General features: G+C 46.6%; 1 protein-coding gene across 1 annotated transcript; it reads left to right on the top strand.

Moving 5' to 3' along the window:
- On the top strand, nucleotides 1–7,326 carry LOC149335874 (venom serine carboxypeptidase-like). Its single transcript, XM_089554034.1, has 3 exons — nucleotides 1–90; nucleotides 1,262–1,589; nucleotides 6,524–7,326. The coding sequence occupies exons 1-3, from the start codon at nucleotides 1–3 to the stop codon at nucleotides 7,324–7,326; spliced, it is 1,221 nt and encodes a 406-aa protein (XP_089410160.1).
- Nucleotides 7,327–20,015: the final 12,689 nt, after the last annotated feature.

Below are 20,015 nucleotides of genomic sequence, written 5' to 3'. Positions count from 1 at the left end.
ATGAAGCACGCTGGTGTTGAGGCCCACTCTGGATACATCACGGTCCGGGCGAAGAGCCACCTATTCTTCCTCCTGCTGAAGGCTCCAAAGGTGAGGATGAAATAAAACGGCGAGCTGCACCTAGCTTCGTTCATGTTTTGAGCATAATAAAAAAAAAAAACAAATTATTAGCTTTTTATCACCAACTATAATAAAAAATATGGGGTTGTTAGCTTTTTATCATCGACTAATTGACCTACATTGTAATAAAATGCAAGAAAAGAGCCTGTTAGATTGTGTTTTTTTTTTTTTGACAATACGTATCTGCTTGTGCTGTTTATCTGTAATGAGGCACCGCCTATGGCGAAATTGACCGGGCAACGGGATTTGATGCTCAGCCGAGTAGTAGAACCGTTACAGCAATCCTAAAGACTAAAAGGTCTTGAAAAGTGAGGGCAAGAGTTCACCTCAAATTACACAGATTTAGATCTTAATAGCTCCCACAGGTGCTCTGCAACAGGAATAAGAAGCAAACCTCGTTGCCTGGTTATTTTTGGCAATGACGGCGCTCTTCTTGAACGTCCAACCTCAAGGACTATAATTTGTAGTAATTAATTTTCTTACCTATTATTTTGGCTATGCGCCAGTGGTCATCACCACCTCTCATAGCAGAACGGCCGACGTACCTTACTATTTATAGGCGGGAATGACATCCTTAATTTTGGGCAAAAGGACCGCAGAATCATTATGGCGAGGGGCCCAAAGTCAAGGGTCGGGAGTATGATTTATGTTTCTGTAACTGCTGAAATGACAACGTTTTGCAGTTGCATCCATTTAGCTTCCTTCCAAGGCTCTAAGCAGTATAGCCCCTCTCTCCTTCCTCAGTGATGACGCTGTCTGCGCGTGACGCTAGGCACACACAAAAAAGGTTAAAGTGCCCACACCGTCTTTGTGCATTGAGCTTGAAATTTGGAGGAGACTACCTTGGAACACAGGCGTGCCTCAAGAATTCGATCAAAGTACCAGTCTAGACGCTAAATGCTGTTACAATAAAGTATATTAAAAATTTAGGCACGAGATTAAAACAACTACCCTATCACTTGGAATCCAGCCGGTCTCATAACATAAATGCAGCATTAGCATTCGTGTACGGCGTGTTGTTAATCACGAAAACCTAATTTTTGATTGCTCGCAGGACTGCCGCAGAAGCGTTGTTTGGAGAGTTATATCTCTCTCAGAAAACAAATTCTGCATTGTTAACTGCGATTTTTTATTACAGAAGTCATTTGACAAAGCCCCGCTGATTCTTTGGCTCCAAGGAGGACCCGGAAGATCTGGCCTCTTAGGCCAGTTCCTTGAGAACGGCCCAGTTGGCCTCGACGCTAGAGGAAGGCTGTACAACCGAAGTTGTACGTTTCAACATGAAGCAAGCGTGCTGTACGTAGACTACCCCGCAGGGGGTGGCTTCAGTATCATCCAAGACCCATCTGTACTATCAAGTTCCCTAACCAATGTCACCGACGACCTTCTAAGTTTCCTGACGCAATTCTACGAGCTGTTCGAAGAGTTCAAATCGAAAGATCTCTACTTAGCAGGGGAAAGCTACGGAGGTAAGGAAACGTTGCGGTGTGTGATCTTCGAGGGGTGCTGGCGTCGTTGTTTTGCTGTCAGTCATATCATTAAATTTTTGACCGCTGTTGTATCTCAAGCAAGAATGGAGTGACTTAGGCAGAGTTTTTAATGCAGGATACTGGAGATTTCCTTTGTGCACGTACTTAGCGAAAGTCTCAGAACTCGCAAGACGCGTCCGCGACTACCACTTTAGTGGGCTGCTGCCCCAAAGGCCATTTTCCCCTGTGGACTTCAGACATAAGGAAGTTGTGCACAAGGCGGACTGCGCTCTATGCCATGTGCTGCTAGCGCTGACGCTGTTAACGGACCGTAACTTGTGACTTTTCATTACGCTTTCATTTAATTTGGTCATTTTTCATTGGCCACTGCTTCCGGCGACGTGAGCCATGGGGGATGATGTCACTAAAGTCACAAAAGAAACACTCCCGTGATGCCCCTTACTTGCATAACTGAACCTCACACCTATGCCGCATTAATGAACCGGAGGCAAAGTCGACAAATGACGGATTCAAAAGACGACCTTGACACTCGTGAAGGGCTTTGTCGGCACTAACCCCGCCTTTGAAAGAAAAAAAAAACTGCGCGTTGGCTATGGGATGAATGTACGAAGCAGAGTCCCTGTGAGACGGATGGTCTGGACGCGACGGCTGTAGCGTGGCTAGTTGTGGCACCGCGTCCAGACTAGCCGTGTCAGTGATTAGTAGTTTGCTTGTCAACACCCTGTTTCTTTCGTACGAAATCAGGACCAAAACGAAATGTCATACTAGGAACAATTGCATTCATGAAGAGGGGCGTAAATAAAGACGGGGCTGCCATAACGAAAATGCGCGTTTCGAATTTCTTCAGGCAACGGACAAACTGTCAACCTGGAGAACGGTGCGGTTCATAGGAATTCCAGAATGGACAGTCAAGAAATGCATTCTGTAGCAGATGAATTCAGTGGGAACGAATCGCTCTGCAAGATTTTTTTTTTAGAGTTAAGAGGGTGAGACGAGCAGTTATGAATATTGCTGGTCTTAGAAAACATATTAGAAGGAGGATGCGCATAATTTCAAGGGGTCTGAGCGCTGTAATGCCCAAATAATGAAGGAACCATTGAAAAAAATATCTCCACTTTATGCAAGCTAATTCGCCCGAATTGAGAAGCCTGCATAAAAATTTGGTTAGCGCCGCTAAAATTTCAGAAATTGGTATATCGCCAATGTGTCAATATGGCTCATTTTGTGCAGCTAGACAGAGTTGTGTGAGAAATGAAATCGCACACCTCAAAATAACTCGAAGGCCCAGAGATCATAAAAAATTTTGTATCCAATGAATGCTTTCCCATTTCCACAACGTTTGTCAGAAAATGAGAGACGAAGGATTATTGCGCGCTGATTGGAAGTCAAACATTAGCGATCCCTCTTTTTCGCACGATTTCCTTCTAGTGATGCCAGACATTATGACCGGGATGCTATGGCTAACTAGAATATATTGACGATATTGACGTCAAATTTGTATCCGAGCTCCGTGTAGTAATGATCATACCCCTTGGGATGTGTGAGTTCCCAATTCGCGACACTGTACATGAAAGGTTTGGTTTGGTTCATTGGGGTTTAACGTCCCAAAGCGACTAAGGCTTGAGGGAGGCAGTAGTGAAAGTCTCCGGAAATTTCGACCACCTGGGGTTCTTTAACGTGCACTGACATCGCACAGTACACGGGTCTCTAGAATTTCGCCTCCATCGAAATTCGGCCGCCGTGGCCGGGATCGAACCCGTCTCTCTCGGGTCAGCAGCCAAGCGCCGTAACCACTGAGCCACTGTGGCGGGCCATATACTTTAAATGGTAGCCAAACCTTTTTCTCATGGAAAATTTCCTCTACCGGTGGGTCAAGCACTCCCTTAAAGGGCCCCTGCCCACCCCATCGTCCCAAACACTCTCTACCTCACTTTGAGCGAGCCTCCTCTCCTTCCATTCCCTCCTCGAAATTCTTCTCTCCCGCTCCTCGTCGAGTAGGCTCGGCAAGGCAAAATCACCCCTTCCTTCTCCGGTGTAAGCCGGAGGCGTGGTGTCTGTGGAGTGCGTCACAGGGCGACGTCATGGCCCCGCCTTCAATAGAATTATTTTCTTGGTTTTTGCATTTTCTCCGCACACTGAACGATCGAGAGGCGCGATCGGCTCGACCACCTAGACTTGTTAGCGAGCGCATCCTTTCATACATCTGTTTGTCATTTCCAGTTAACGAGCCACCTTTTCATTTTCTTTTAGGCCTCCCCACCGTTTCACGAGCGGAGGGGCGGAAGTCGGTTGTGTTCGAAACACACGGCGAAGCGCGGACCCGGCAACCGCCCGTTTGCTTTTCTCCATGCGTGTTTGTGTTCTGTGTGTTTGTGTCTTTTCTCCGCTCCAAAGCATATGTCATTCATTGGAGTCAAGGCGTACGCAAGATGCACGAAAGATAAGCGGAGTGTGTGCGGAGCGGTCAAGTGGGCGAGCGAGGGAAAGGCTCTGCTGCACTAGTAATTAAAACTTTGTTTTGGGGGGCTTGCATAGAAGAAAAAAATCTGAGAAGGGAGCGCGTACGCAGAGCGTCTCGTGAGGTGATCACGGCGGGGGGGGGGGGGGGGGGGGCGAACCAACTCCCTCAGTTTTACTATTTTTTACTTTTTATGGCAAGGGTTCAAGGCTGTCGCCGCACGCTCCCTCCGCAGTTTTTTTTTGTTCCTTCATGCGGGTTTGTAGGCATGAGCCAGAACAGAAGGCGCTGCGGAAAGCGTTGTGCAGACGACGCGACGCCAAGGCTACGCCCAATCTTCTCCCGTCAGTCAGAACGATGCACCAATGGAGTGCCTTCAGCGAAAGTAACCCCCCATGACGTCAACGGGGTTCAGAGTAGTGGACCGGGCCCGTTTTTGAAGGAAGGAAAGAACGAGCGGGCTTTGATTTGAATTTTCGCAGCTTTTCGGGGCGCGCATGGCTCTAGTATTTTGCAGAGGTTATCTTCGATGCCTCATCTATGCAGTGGGCTTGTTTTTCAAAAATGTCCGGACCCTGGGCAGTGGCCCTTTAAAGGCAAGCCAGTAACGTAGCGCATGCTTCTTGCCTTCTTTGACAGTTTTAGAGCGCAGCTTTTAAGCGCCCGTTGCTAGGGTTGAGCGACGTCGGCCTCGGCGTAACCTGCAGAGGGAACGAGGACCACAGCGGAGGATGAAAGCACGGCGATAGTGAAGAAAGTGCGAGGAGGAAAGTGATGAAGGAGAGTAGGGTGGAAGCATAAGGAGGAAAGCGCAGGAGGAGTGTACGTTCAGAGCGCGAGGAAGAAAGCAGAGCGCTGGCGGCGGTGAAAACTTAATTTGCAAGAGGGGAGTTTGGGACAAGACCTACTAAACTACAGACCTGCACATATGGCAGGGTCCTATGGAGCAGCGTGCGCCAACTTTCGTTAGCTTATTGGCCGTTGAGGGCGCTCGGTTGACCTGTTTGTCTGCTATGGTCATCATCATCGTTTGCCAATTTGAGCAAGATATTTAATAGATTTGTTTCGTCTTCCTCTGCTCTCTCAACATCAGCAATAAAAATATCCTTCATAACGACTTTTTTCACTCTGGAAGAGTATCGAAAACGTCTTCCTTTTTATCCGGTTTCCTTTCGTCAGCACCATCGTGCCTAGCATAGATAAATGGATGATAATGATTACGTGGACAAACGACAAAACTGCGTTGTTTGAAATAAAATGATGGAGGAGGCCATTTTCTCAACAGGTATATATTAGCGCCACGCCGCCCGTGATGTTTCTACCCTAGCGGCAAAAGGCATGAACTAGAACATGCACGCTGGAGAAGGGCCAAGTGTGCAGGTCTGTAGTTCAGTTGGTCTTGGTTTGGGACACAAAGGTCCGTGGGCCCCCGCACGGCCCCACTGCACTCAAACGTTCATGTCCCGGAGGCTCATGACGCTGGCAGCCCGGCCTACGGCGATGGCTTGCTTGGCCGGGTCCTCAGAACGCAATAGGGTCTCCCAAGCATCCGGAGCGGTAAGGTGCTCCAGGCTCCGCGGCGGAGGATCCGCCGGGCAGAGGAAAAGAATATATGGTTGAGAGTGGCTTTGGGGTGGTGGCAGAGGGTACAGGAGGGGTTTGTGTGGACTTGGTGATAGCGCGAGCGTATGTAAGGGGAGGGTAAAGTGCGTGTTTGGAGCCGCCACCAAAGTGTCTGATGACAATGGTCGAGGGAGGGATGGGGTGGAGGGTAAAGCCGACGCTCGGCTTTGCAGGCCTGCGTCATTTCACTGAATGAGTGCATGCGCTCCCGCGAGAACCCCAGGTCGGAGGCCGCCGGTGCCCGGTTGAGAGAACCTCGGGCTAAAGCGTTGGCGGCCTCGTTCCCGGGATTCCCGGAGTGGACAGGCACCCATATCAGCTCCAAGTGGCGGGGCGGGTGTGCGGCGAGGGAGTTCAGTATGCGAAATGCAGGGACGTGAACTCTCCCGCGAGCAATATTTAGTAAGGCTGTTTTAGAGTCGGATAGTATATGTCGGGCCTCCGTACGTGTGATGGCCAGGGCAATGGCGACATCTTCGGCCTCCTCCGAAGCGGCAGTAGGGGTTATGTGAAGGGTGGCAATCGGTTGGAGGGAGGGGTTCGTGATGGCTGCAACCGCGTCCTCACCCGTACATGCGCTGCTCAGTCTTCGGCGGCGGCTGTTGAGAGGAGAGCGGCTCGATTACAGGCTAAACGGCGGCGCTGCCGCCGTTCGGCACTGCGTATTCTATCTCCGCTCACCTAAGGTGCAGAGCTGCGTTCAAATTACGCATTACTGAGTATTGTAATCGTGCACTGATTTTTTTTACTTGCATTAACAACATTATGCCGCATTCGCACGCTTGTTATAATTAATGTATCTAATTTCTATTATGTGTACTTTTCCTTTCAGCGAGAGCTGCCGTCGCTCTAGCAGACCGTATGCAAGAAAAAGGGGAGAAATGTCCCAGCGGCCTTGCTTTGTTTGCGGGGTTTCTAACGCCTGTGGAGGAAAGTATCTTGAAGTCTCCCGAGTTTCTGTATCAACTCGGGCTTTTAGACTCGAACGGTCGCCAGAGGTTGGAAGCAATCTGCAGATGGATCAGCTTAAGGGCTAAATCGAATACCACCGAAGCCGCTTTGCTTCTAGCTGGAACATTTTTCAACTTCAAAATTGGTGGCAAGCCGAGTGTATTCGCTAATCTGACCGGATACAGTGATCAAGGAAGCATACTGCACACTCATAAACCAAGCCAAATCTCACAGTATGAGCGATACGTGAATACGACGAAGTTCAAGCAGGCCCTTCACATACCAGTAACAGTTATCCCGGAAAAATATAGGCTTGCGATTCAGTTTGCGTTGGCGCCAAATGATTATTTCACTGACATTAGCCACACATTCAAAAGAGTTTTGGACAGCTTTAAGGTACTGATTGTAAATGGACAGATGGACAATATCTTTCCAGCCGTATTATTTGACGAATATCTGAGCAAGATGTCTTGGGGAGGTTCGGCTAAATTTAATGCTGCACCAAGAGTACCGTGGCACACCTTCAAGGCTCCGCATGAATTGGCGGGTTACGTGAAAGAATCTGAAAAGCTCGTGGATGCGTTTGTGCTCAAAGCGGGCCATTACGTTGGGTTGGACGCATGTGATGCCGTCTACGACCTGGTGTATCGTTTCATTAACAACATTGATTTCGTTGATGTTTAATAAAACATGCAATAAAGGATAAACATGCTTTGTGGTGTTTTAATTTCGGTGAGATAACGTGAAAAAAGAAAATTTGGAGTCGTTTAAGTTCAACGACGAGAACGACCGCCTCAGGAGAGGTATGGCTGAAGAATAGTTGTGCCTTGTGTGTTTGTGGTCTAAAATACCAAGCCAAAGGTCCCTGATCATATTTGCAGCGAAATTCATTATATAGGGCCCACATATGGAAATCCGCCGGTCAGGTTGGTCGAAAATTCGGAGATTAGGAGGCTTTCGTGACATCTGTGGGAGTAAAATAAATTGCTTAAAAGTCGCAACGTGCGAGATTGTTAAAGCCGCTAGCGCCTGGCAACAGAGTCAGTGAAACAGATATAGCAACAAAACTGGACAGATATAACAGTCCTGGAGGCAAACTAGAAGCTAAAACAGGCATTGCATTTGAGCGCTTCTAAAATTAATAACGACCAAATACAACAGTTTTATTTGTCGCTCCTGGCTTGCTCCTCTATTTGGGGACCTCCAAAGAAAGGTAAATTTTGAAACTGAGTTTCACAACCTCTATGAGTAAAGAACCCGGGTAGAAACATTATGCACCTTCAGAAGCGCAGTTTATTTGAAGTCAAATGGCACTGCGAGCTATGGAAAGAAATGGCAGGTGTGACGTAGAGAGACAGGAAAAGGGCAGAGTGGGTGAGGGAACAAACGCGAGTCTATGATATACAATTCGAAATCAAGGGGAAGAAATGTTCTTGGGCAGCGCATGTAATGCGAAGGATCATTCTAAAGGGTGACGAAGTGGATTCCAAGAGAAGGAAAGCATAGCAGGGGGCGGCAGAAAGTTAGGCGGGCGGATGAGATTAAGAAGTTTGCGGGAATACGTTGGCCGCAACTGGCAAAGGACAGGGTTAATTGCTGAGACATACGAAAGGCCTTTGCCCTGCAGTGGGAGAAGTCAGGTTGATGACGATGATAATGCCACTGCATTGTTTGGCTGCAGCAGTGCGCCTAAGTTTCTAAATCTGACCTCTCAACCTCATTTGAGCATTCGTAGTGGATAGCCAGAACGAGCCGCTAATGGAGCCCTAAACAAGGGGATCCGCTCACTTTCACGGCCAAATAACTTATGCCAAAAGCGCAGAAGGTCGGGCTGAGCCCAGTGTAGTGTACTTAGCGGGAATTATGTCTACTTCGCTGTCATGTGTCTCAACCGACGTCTATTACGTTTACCACTTACGCAATGAGAATGCTATCTAGGTGGCTCAGGACCGTAAAATACATTCTGGACTTGCAAAAGGCCTTCCAAGGCCTTCCAAAAGGCCTTCCAATTGAGAACACAGCATATAGCGGCAGAGCGAAAAGCGACAGATATTGCATGTTCCCTCACTAGCGTACGAGCCGAATTCTTCGTTTTGAAATAGAGGTTTTACGTTCGGGAGGGATGAATGGTGCGGCACCCTCATTTCGTATGATTTCATTTCGAGTGCATGGTTTCCTGATTTCAAGATGTTGTCTGAAAGGGGAGAGTTCGTAAGCTTGACAATAGCCCTGTTCGGGTTGCCGTAGATTTGCGCCATCATGGCGACGGTAAGGCTCCAATGGGCGAAAGATCGGTTAGAGACAGCCACGATCAAACGAACTGCCCAGTAAATCGCTTGTCATCACTTAATTTATTGAATCTCTACAATGATATTCAGGCACATATAAAAAATACTATGGAAACCTGATTTACTTATGATTCCACTACTCAGAGTAGGGCACGATGGCGAAATAGGGAAATTCCTACATGTGCAGAATGTCATTCTCTACATTACATTAATAGACCCTCGGGAGCCCTCATATGATTTCTGGCACAATGGTGCAGCGGTTAATCTCAATGCTCTAGCGCTGTTGTGCTCTCTAGGGTCGAAATGTGCTGCACCTACCGGAATTACCAGAATGCAGAGCCCCTAATACGAGAGAGAGAGAGAGAGAGAGAGAGAAACTTTATTGAGACAAGTGTGCTTAGACCCCGCTTGGGTCCCTGGACCACCACACGGTGCCACTCTACGTCGAAACGTTGTTCATGACATCGGCACCCCGAAGCACCGCAGCAAGCTGCGATGGCGGGTCCAGAGACGAGAGCACGACCTCCCAGTCCTCCAAACTTGATAACGCGGGCTGTCCCTGCGGGGGAGGATCAGCAGGGCAGCCGAAAAGGATGTGGGAGAGTGTGGCGTGAGGGTCGCCGCACAGGGTGCATGCAGGGGAGGTGCCACAGTAGAGAGATTAGAGAGATAGCAGCTGAGGGGATGAGAGAGAGCGGGTCTGGATGCGTCTCCAGAGGATCTGCTGGGAGTGGGTAAGGAAGAGTTGTGGAGGAGGGTAAGTCCGACGGTCCAAGCGGGGAATTTGCGTGAGCTCTGCAAAGGTGTGCGCCCATTTTTAAGGGTTGATTTCAAAGCTTTCTAATTTTTTCTAAGGGTTGCTTTCAATTCTTTCTAATGAAGAATGGCCAAAAGACTGGAATTTGTTCTTTATTTGATCGGAAACTTCGAAGGCTCCTTTTAATGATAACTGAAGCAGTCTTGTTTAAATTTCGTTGCTTGCCTCTAATGTGACAGGCAGGCTAAATGATATTTAGCTGGGCACACAGCCACGCAAGACGGATCATGGTTAGAGGCTTGAGGTTTGTTGTGAAACGGCTTCTACGGCAGTCACTGACATTTCGCTGAAATAACGATCTAACAAAAGCCAATGGCTGTTTCGAACAAGGAACGCAAAATAGATTATTGCAATTCTTTTGCTGGCATGTTAAATCGTTTAGTGATGAAAGCGCTGTGGCTAGATGGATGATAAAAATCCAACACCGTAAGTGATTTCACAGGTATTATATGCACAGAAACATCGACGCTAACTGCTTCACTGCGTTAATAGGCATAAACTTATGCTTTCTGCTAAAAAGAGCAAGACTTTGACTTTACCTCTTTGCACACAACAGCCTCTACATATCAAATATGCATTATTCTAGCAGCAATTGGACAGGAAGTTTTCAGAAATGTTGTTTAGTTCAAGAAGAGCGCCTATAGCACTGCCGGCGCTTTAATGAGGAACAACGCTTTTGAGCACGCAGAATAATATAATGCCTGCATAAGCATGTTTTAGACTTACTTTTAACGATAACAAAATGAGGAGTAAGCTATCTGATCTAAAGACGAAAGCATGAAGACGAACGGAATGTGGGTGTGCATGATCCGGCGAAATAAGCGGGTTCTTTTGAGGAGATGTTGAATACTGAAAATGGGCATTATTAAGGCTAAAAGTCGTGCTCACTGCGAGAGTATATATAAGCTTTTAACGCCAGCTGCGAGAAAAAAGACCTGTTGTTCCCCGGTATTGCCATGGCCGGAATGCGGCTCCTTCCATGGATCCTCCTGCACGTGGCAGCGTGGGCGACTTTATCAGATAGCGTGTAAGTAGCGAACCACCCGAGATGAACTGAAGGAAACTGCATCTTATCACATTTTTAAGTAACAGTACTAACGTTTAAAACACCGTATTGTCGCGTTGTAGTGACGGCCGTCCAGCGGTCAGGAAGACAACAACAAGACTTGCAAACGAAGCTCTTTATTTGGGCTGACTTGCGCCCACAAAAGACCTAAACAGCATGACAGGGGAGTAAGCAACAAACGTGCTCGTCAGTCGTCCAACTACGAATGTCCGCCGCTCGCTGCATCGCTCAATTTAAAGCCGGCAAGGAAACTTCAAGATAATAGGTCCAAATCAACTACAGTAATCCGGAAAAAACGTAGATGCAGCTCTCCATGGCTGCGATCAACCGAGATTAGTCCGGTCGCTTATCGCGTCACGAACAAGAATGGTAACACCCCTTTCCTGCGGCCTTGAGCGCGAACGAACGGACACTACAATGATACGTGGCAGTATAATGTCTAAGGAAATATTATGGTCAAAGTTTGATTTGGTTTATTGGAGTTTAACGTCCCAAAGCGACTGAGGCTATGAGAGACGCCGTAGTGGAGGGCTCCGGAAATTTCCACCACCTGGGGTTCTTTAACGTGCACTGACATCACACAGTACACGGGCCTCGAGAATTTCTCCTCCAAAGAAATTCAACCGCCGCGGCCGGGATCGAACCCACGTCTTTCGGGTCAGCAGCCGAGCACCATAACCACTGAGCCACCACGGCAGGGCTATGGTCCAAGTCTGGAAATAGGTATATTGTACAGTGTTCGAAAATCAGTACTGCTAAAATTGTGATTGGGGAAAATTATTTGCACTGAAAGGCATAAATTGTCAGTATGGGCGAGCTTCACTGCTTTTGTAAAGGGTGCTCTGTTCAATAGTACAGCACACACATATATTTACAGCGAAACATATTTTGTATTTTTTTACGACAGGTCGAGAGCACAAGCTACGTCGTTCATCTGGAACCACAGATATTACGCCGACCGTAACGCCAGCAAAGTGGATTTCTTCATGAAACACGCCGGAGTGGAGGCGTACTCTGGTTACATCACAGTAAAGAAAGGGAGCCACTTGTATTTCTTATTGCTGAAGGCGCCAGAGGTGAGCTTAAAACATTCCATCGTTTGCGCCTAAGAAGTTGAACTAGTTGAGAGTGCAGCAGCGTCACAGCCTTTACCTTATACCTAGGAAAGAGGTAAATGCTTGGAGAAAAGGATGTACTCTGCGCTCAAAGTTAAACCACACAGTGTGAGAAATGTTTTGTGCTTTATGCTTTACGGGGGTTTAACATCCTAAAGTGACTCAGGCTATGAGGGATGCCGTAGTGAAGGGCTCCAGAAATTTCGACCACCTGGGGTTCTTTAACGTGCACCGACGTCGCACAGTACACGGGCCTCTAGAATTCCGCCTCCATTGAAATTCGGCCGTCGCGGCCGGGATTGAATCTGCGTCTTTCGGGTCAGCAGCCGAGCGCAGTGCTAGAAATGAAACAATACATGCAGATCTGGACGCGTGTCGTCGTGTATTTTACGATTATATTTGTATTTCAGTGAGAAAAAAAAAAATGTTTCCTAACCACTCTGATAACCAGAGTGGTAACTTTCCTAACGGCAACGAACCCAACCTACTGTAATTGCAGTGCGACTACTAGGTCCCAACGCAAAAAAAAAAAAAAAAAATTGAACGCATCCAAGTAGCTTTTTTTTTTTTCACGTAACTCCTACTGTTAACTCGAATTTGGGCTGATTCGCGGGAACACGTCTCGGAGTGATCGCAGGAATCTTATCTCACAGAATAAGTAAATAAAATGCCAAATTTAAGAAGAGACTGAGTCACAGTAAGCCAAAAACTAGCCCGTCACTGAACATACGTTCAGTATTCTTAAGCTGTTAGCCTTAATAATTTACACGTCTTCTCTACTGAGCAGCAGCTGAACGGCGAGCAATGGAAAATCCATCTAACTCTTTCTTTCCTAATTTCGGTCGAATAAACTGCTTGGTTTGGTTTGGTTTATTGGGGTTTAACGTCCCAAAGCGACTGAGGCTATGAGAGACGCTGTAGTGATAGGCTCCGGAAATTTCGACCACCTGGGGTTCTTTAACGTGCACTGACATCGCACAGCACACGGGCCTCTAGAATTTCGCCTTCAAGAAATTCAGCCGTCGCGGCCGGGATCGAACCCGCGTCTTTCGGGTCAGCAGCCGAGCGCCGTAGCCACTGAGCCACCACGGCGGGGCCGATTAAACTGCATTTTAAGTTTGTTAAGCTAGGATGATTAGCAATTTCTGCGTTCACCTTCATAAAAACATTGAATTCCCATTCATTCTTTTCTTAGTGAAGTGTTGTAAATCATGCTGACGCATACGAGCTGTTTAATATCAATATTAACTTTAGCAGCCGGGTGATATGGAATTTGGACGTCTATGCACAGTCAGGCACATTAACGCGCACTAGTTTTATCATTACACGTGTGCTGTAAAGCAGACCTCCGTTCTCGACCCTCGAAAAGAGTTTTGATGCGTTTCTTTTTGCGAGTTTTTTTCTTTTGTGCCTGCACAGTGCCATTTTGCCGTTTCTTAAGAGGAAATGACAACGCGCCCAGAAGAGCCCCATGGATATAAAACCTTATCAGTAGAAAAAAAAAGTGACCGCGACCGTGGTAGTTTGTTCGAATCCCCCTCGAAACGACTTCTTCCTTTCCGGTAATCGGGAACTTTTCTTGTACTCCTTGATTTAATTTCGCATGACCACGCTATTATCCTAGTTTCGTTTCGTAAGCTCGTTGTCTTGGATGTATACCTGAACGTGCCCTGAAACTTTCAGTACTTTTTCAGTATCTTTTTATAGGCTTGTATAGTACCTCAGACACCATAGCAGGAGAAGTCAAGAACGCCAACTAAAATACTCTGCATGTATTCAAGGAATTGTTTACAACGTTCCCCTGTCTTGTGTAAACCAATACGTAGGTCAGACCTCAAGGTGCATGAGTGACCGGACAGAAGGGTACCGCTCGCCACTAACAGGTACAGCCTTCGTCAAAAGTTTAGCGCCCAAGAGGGATTACTTCCAAGCCGTGTACTAGGGCTTTTGTAGCATCCGTGCAAGTCCTAAACTTTTAGAGGGGCCAGTGAAAAAGTTCCTCTCACTTGAAAAAGGTATTGAACGCTGGGAATGCATAACGAACCACGTTGCGTCGCCTAGGACAAAACCCTCTGGGCTCATAACTTTTCACAGACTGTACCCTGAGCGCCACGTTAGTGACGCTCCGCAAAAAAAAAAAAAAGCCAAAAACTCACATGCCCTTCTCGTGCACTCCCTCTCTCCCTTTACCAGTTTTAGAGCGCAGCTCTTTGGCGTCCGTTCCTGGGTTTCGCGTCGGCGTCGGCGTCGGCGTCGGCCTCGTAACCAGCTCCGCCCCCAATGTCACGCTTTTCAATTGGTCGAAATGCTCGTGACGTCACAGTGCGCGAATTTCAAATGGGGCCAATTGTACTTTGGCTAGTAACCATGCAACCAATCAAAGGGATCGTATAGTGATGCTGCAACTAAGTTGGACTGAGTTTAGTTAATTGCTTAATTAATCAATTAGCCTAATTAATATAGAGGAGAATGAAGATGTCACAAGAAAAGAAAAGAAAGACGCGCGCCGCAGCAACAACAGCGTCCGCGGAAGGAGACGCTGCTGGAAAAAAACAGATAAGTACGAAGCCGCGTTCCCTCCACCACCACGCACTTCCCCACTCAATAAGACGTTGCTCGTTTCGTATACCTTGTGTCGAACATCCTAGACAGTTCCAACAATTGACAGGTTAATGACAGAACACGATGGAGAGAAATACAATAATATAAATATGAAATAGCCTAATTAACCTTTCTAGTTAGACCGCATAAATCAATAAAACCGAGAACGAAATTGGTCGAGTTGGGGAATCGAACCAGGGTCTCCGGAGTGCGATACGAGCACGCTAGCCACTCCGTAATGCCAGCTGAATGGTTTGGAATGAACAAAGGCGCGTCTAGCTAATACGGCGTCTTCGTTCACTCCCATCTTCCCCCTTTCCCTTACGGCGAGGTGCAGGTGTCCACCCAGATATGCGAGAGAGAGATACATTTCCTTTCCTCAAAAAATAAATTTACCGTCCAGCAAGGCGTACAGCCGAATTGGCGATGGCGTTCTGTGGACTCCCTGGCAGCGTTGCAAGACGCTGTCGCGTTCCACTCTTACAGGCGAAGCTTAACATGTTAACCACACATCAGTAACACACGCAGACAGCCAATGGACGCGTCATTCGCTGGCAGCACTTGATTCATCATTCACAACCACATTCTTAACGTACGCTCCCTTGCCGCACATGCCAAGGACGTACACCACGATCACATTCTGCGCCATTCCTCTGTACTTTGCTTTGCTTATAGTGAACTATAGCTTTGCTGAAACCTGGATGGATCCCGAAGAGCCTCTCGAAATCATAGATTTCCTATACTGCTGTGGTGCTCGCAGAGACCACAACAGAGCGGCGGGAGTCGCTATCTACTTGCGCACAGGTCTCTCTGCAATACCAGTCGAAATGTTTGGCACGTCACATGAAGTTGGCGAACTGTGCGCCGCAAAGTTGCCCAACGGCTTGCTGGTAGTAGCTGCCTACTTCGCCCCTACCGCACTCACGAAAGACGTCGTGCACTTCCTGCAACTCGCATTAACCGTCCATCGATCCACACCGATGTTAGTAGTGGGGGACTTTAATGTTGACATAAAGACAAACAGCAATTTCCTAACACTTATGCGGGAGAACATCCCGTTCCTCTCGCTCGTAACGCGTCCCACGGCTGTGACAACCTCGCGAGGCACTTGTATAGATCTCGTCTTTGAGAATCAAGCATTGGTGTACCAAGTCGAACATATATCAGTCTATTTCTCCGACCACAAAGCTTCCTTCATGACTGTCAAGAACTGTTAGTGGAATCTTTGTTAAAGGAATACGTGTGAAAAAAAAAAAAAAACTCTGTGATAGCGCATACATGTGTTGCTCGATTTCTTTGCCTCAATCTATCGAAAAGGTGAAACAGCTTATTTGCTGCGCTCAAATTTCGCATTACGAAGTAACGTAATCGTCGGTAATTTTTTTTGTTCTAAGAGCTGTTTGCTGTTATCAATCCTTACAAACACATCCCACTAACTGTACTGCTAAGTGCACAGCCAAGTTTTCCGCTTTGGAAGTCCTAAAATATGGCGAAAGGCTGACTCGGGAAATCTCTGCAGCTTTGGTGATCTTTTACTCAAGGGAGCAGTTTTCCAGCGCAGCATATGTGGCGCTATCGAAGAAAGAAGTTACCTTCTTGCGCGATGCTTCAGGCTGAAAAAAGGAGGATACAGACCATATCTTTCATCGTTTTCTATAAATATCTGGGTGTTTCGACAAAAACGTTAGTCGTCACTGCAGCATCGTCTCAGTCGTCTTGTTCCTTCTCGTTCAGTGTCTGTTTCACTTCTAAAGTATTCTGAAGAAAGCACCAGCTAGCTCAACTATCCGGCCTACTCAGACATCAAATGGCTCCTTGCGCCATCGAACAATAAGCCATGGTTCGAATCTCTTTTTCTATAGAGAACGGCCTGGTGTTGAGCCGACTTAAGTCTGTCTCACGAGCTACTGTTGACAGCAAAACCTGTGTATTTCTGAAATTAACCTTCAAAGGATTCAATAGTTTTAAGCCATGAGCGTAATAAAGATTTCAATCCCACACAGTAAGGTTAATTTCTTAATTTGAAGGGCGCCACTGTACTACGATTTCAAACACCCATCGAGCGCGAGCCATGAGAATTTGAAAATCCACCTCTGCTAGAATTTTCTTGGCTGCTACATTGCCTCCATGCTATCATGCGACCTGTTGCAGTTGAAAGCGAAAAAAGCTTACCAGAACCAAAATATTTTTTTCGGGCTTTAAAACATGCACTAACACGAGGCACTGATCAAAATATATCATGTGCTCTAAATACCAAACAATTATCCGACCGCTCTTTACTTTGTTAGGGCACTTTAATTATTACACGAGACACTTGGTCTATGTAGAATCTTCTTCTGCAAGATCTGCTCTCAGCCCCTTAACTCCCAATGCTCATCTGTTTCTCTAACTGCAAACGCTCACTACACACACAGTTTTCCCTCGGGTTTCTTTATTTCAGTGGTATTTCCCTGCAATTTTTCAGTGGTATTTTTATTTTTGTTATACAAAAAAAGAAAATGAACACAGGATGTCAAAACGATGTACTTTATTAGAAGGGAAACATTTAAAGCAAGAAATAACATGCTCGTTCAACACCCTTTTATGAACTTCTAACCTTCTTGTCGGACGCAAATGGTATTTATTTTACGCTGTTAATAAAACTGGGAATAAGAAGGTCTGCTGTTTAACAAAGCAGGTGTATAGGGCTTTTTAACCCTATACTAGAATCACATAATTACGTGCCACATAGGTCAAGAAGACAATTGTGTAAATACCACAGAAAAAAATGTTAATTTGCCTCAGATTCCTGCTGTCCCTAGCCGAGCTTTCCTTTAAGAGAAGACACAAACATACGCTTGTTGCAGACTGCAGAGACTGAGGCTAAAACTGAATTTTATTTTTAAGATTTTTTTCCCGTGCACAACAATTGGTGAAACCACGGGTAGCTTAGGGGGCAATCGCATTGTAAAAAAAAAATGTAGCTATCGGAAATGTTTCATCAAATAGGAGCATCCAAGGCGTTCAAAAATTTTCATTTCTTTCTTGCAGTCACCTTCTTTCCTTGCAGTAAGCCCTTTTTAAAGTACAAAGTAAAATGATTTTTGAACAGGAATAGGGAACCAAGTTTTCAAAAACGCCGCGCATGCAAAGGCTCGGTCAGGTGACTGACGCTATCAGAAAATTCCTCGTCCGAGAGTCGAGTTAATGTGCGCCCTCTCTGAGAGAGCCGACAATAAGTTTATTGCACCTTGCACTAAGAGCTACATCTGTAAGGATGTAGCTCTTGATGACATCCTAGTCAAAATAAAGGGTAAGAAATGGGATTGAGCAGGACATGTAATGCCAAGGCATGCAAACCATTCGGACAGTGAAAGCGCTCCAAAAGACAAGGACACCAGAAAAGTAGAGACATATAAAACGCTTACTTTCAACTGATTTTATTTCAAGCGAAAAACAATTTTATACTCATGGTAATCACCTGCGCATGCTTACAAGACCATTACCAAGGTCCCAAACCGATGGCCCAAAGGGTAGCAGACAGGATACAAAGAGAAGGCAAGCGTAGCAGGGGGCGGCAGAAAGTTAGGTTTGCAGATGAGATTACGGAAATTGTGGGGATAAAGTGGCCGCAGCTGGTACAGGACCGGTCTTTGGAAAAATATGAGAGAGCCCTTTGCCTTGGAGTGGGTGTAGCCAGGCTGATGATGATGATAATTGACTGACCCATATCATAGATTGCCATGCCAAGCCCGACAGCCAAAATAAAAGGACTAAGCGCATACCGGAATACTCCGTTCGAACCTCCTGGGCAGATGCTTGAGCATCCGCGCTTCCTCAGTTAACAAGTGGAAAAAATATTCGTATTAAGAACTGGCTCCTTGTCATTGTTACTGTGGTTCTTTCAAAAGGAAGTCATTTGGTTTGCCACTTACATGTTCCCGGTGAGAACAGTGGTCATCGGAAGCTGTTACGTTGTTAGGGCAGGAACAAAAACGAAAGGATAACATTTTAAAGGTATCCTGGGGTAAATAATAGTTCCTCACGATCACTGTCGTCTAGACCTACACATCTGATAATATCCGCTTTTGAAATCAATTAAAGATAAATTGGTTACTAGCCGCAGTCTATCCTAGTCGTCAATTCGTGGCAGGGGGTACACGTCCTTTTCGGCAACAATGTTAAACTTTTTGTAGACGACACAAAAACGTAATTTAACATCCTTCTCGAAAAGGGCGACCGGAAAAGGCCAACCGCCATCATCCAACATCTCTGTAACTGGAGTTTGAATTGGTTTGTAAGTGTTGAGCACTTGGCTTGTACGTGATGTCTAAACACGGTATGGCTGTTGTCGGATAGGACATGAGCGGTAGATTGGGGCGCTTCGATGCTTAGAGAAAGGAATCCGACGCACCTCGATGAAGAGGGAAATCCGACTCGAATTCGAGCAGTAATTCGGCAAGTAGTCACTGCTGGCGACGATAATGCCAATATCTTCGAGAGGAATTACTGCAAACGCCGTGGTCTCCGAAGAGAGACGGTCAAGCACATTTGCGTTTTGCCCTGCGAATGCAATCGTAGTATGCAAAAAAGTTGGTGGTGTTCGTTATTAAATTCGTGAGGTGTATCTAATATTGGTCCCCATGAACCTCTATTGGACTGGAAGCCACGCTTATGCCTTGCGTCATGCAACGAAAAACTTTCCTCGGCGGATTCAAGCCCGTAACGTAGTGTATTGCACATAAAGTCAACAAAAGTACTGGTGCGCGGAGGTAAAGTGATGCTATCCGTGGTGGCCCGAACAGTCTCGCGACGTCGGGCGTCATCGAGGATGTTTGCTGCTTTCTATGCCGACAATGAACTTCTTCCTCAAGTAGGTTATTAATTGCGCCGTACTCAGGCAGAAAATCCACTGCGAGGATAATTTCGAGAGGTTTGCCGAATTAGGCAATGACAGTAGATCGTTGGACTTCGATTCTAGCCACGCACATTTCTAGAGGAGTTACCAAACGTCCGCCAGCCGAACGATTGTATGACCGGACCATGGTGCTATAACTTCCTTAATAAGGACTCCGGCTAATCGGCTGCACAAAACCGAGTCATCTGTGCCAGTATTCAGTAATGCGCATATCTGGAGGCAGTCAATGTTCACAGCTATGTCTTACGGGACTCGGTTCACGAATTTAGGTGGCGTTGTCGTCAGTCCAGGGTATTTCATTGTCGGCGAAGGGTGTCCCGCGCATAAGGTTTCAGGGAGACCGCCTCCGAAGGTCGCTGGTTTCTGCTTTACCGCCAGGGGCGTGGTGATCAGCCTTCCGCCACCCTTGCAAAACTTGAAGGTCGTCTTGACAGTCAGTCTTGAGGTCGTTGACAGTCAATGGCGCCGGGTGAGTTAAGGTATGCACCCTTGTTTAAGGTATTCTTCGATTGCACAGGGTCTAGGGTAAGTAGCGGAGAAACCTTGCTTACGGTAGGGGCAAAGTCGGTAGATGCATCCCGGTCATCCG

This window comes from Amblyomma mixtum, chromosome 7, assembly GCF_055824585.1.
Source record: "Amblyomma mixtum isolate Tamu chromosome 7, ASM5582458v1, whole genome shotgun sequence".
Lineage (NCBI taxonomy): Eukaryota > Metazoa > Arthropoda > Arachnida > Ixodida > Ixodidae > Amblyomma > Amblyomma mixtum.
The sequence above is the reverse complement of the archived record's forward strand: the minus strand, read 5'-3'. Positions and strand labels throughout refer to the sequence as shown.

Bases quoted from the DNA above. Each gene is read 5' to 3' on its own strand.
- LOC149335874 (XM_089554034.1), top strand. From the start codon at position 1: ATGAAGCACGCTGGTGTTGAGGCCCACTCTGGATACATCACGGTCCGG. The intron at 91-1,261 runs GTGAGGATGAAA...TTATTACAGAAG, and splicing joins TCCTGCTGAAGGCTCCAAAG to TCATTTGACAAAGCCCCGCT. The intron at 1,590-6,523 runs GTAAGGAAACGT...TTTTCCTTTCAG, and splicing joins AGCAGGGGAAAGCTACGGAG to CGAGAGCTGCCGTCGCTCTA.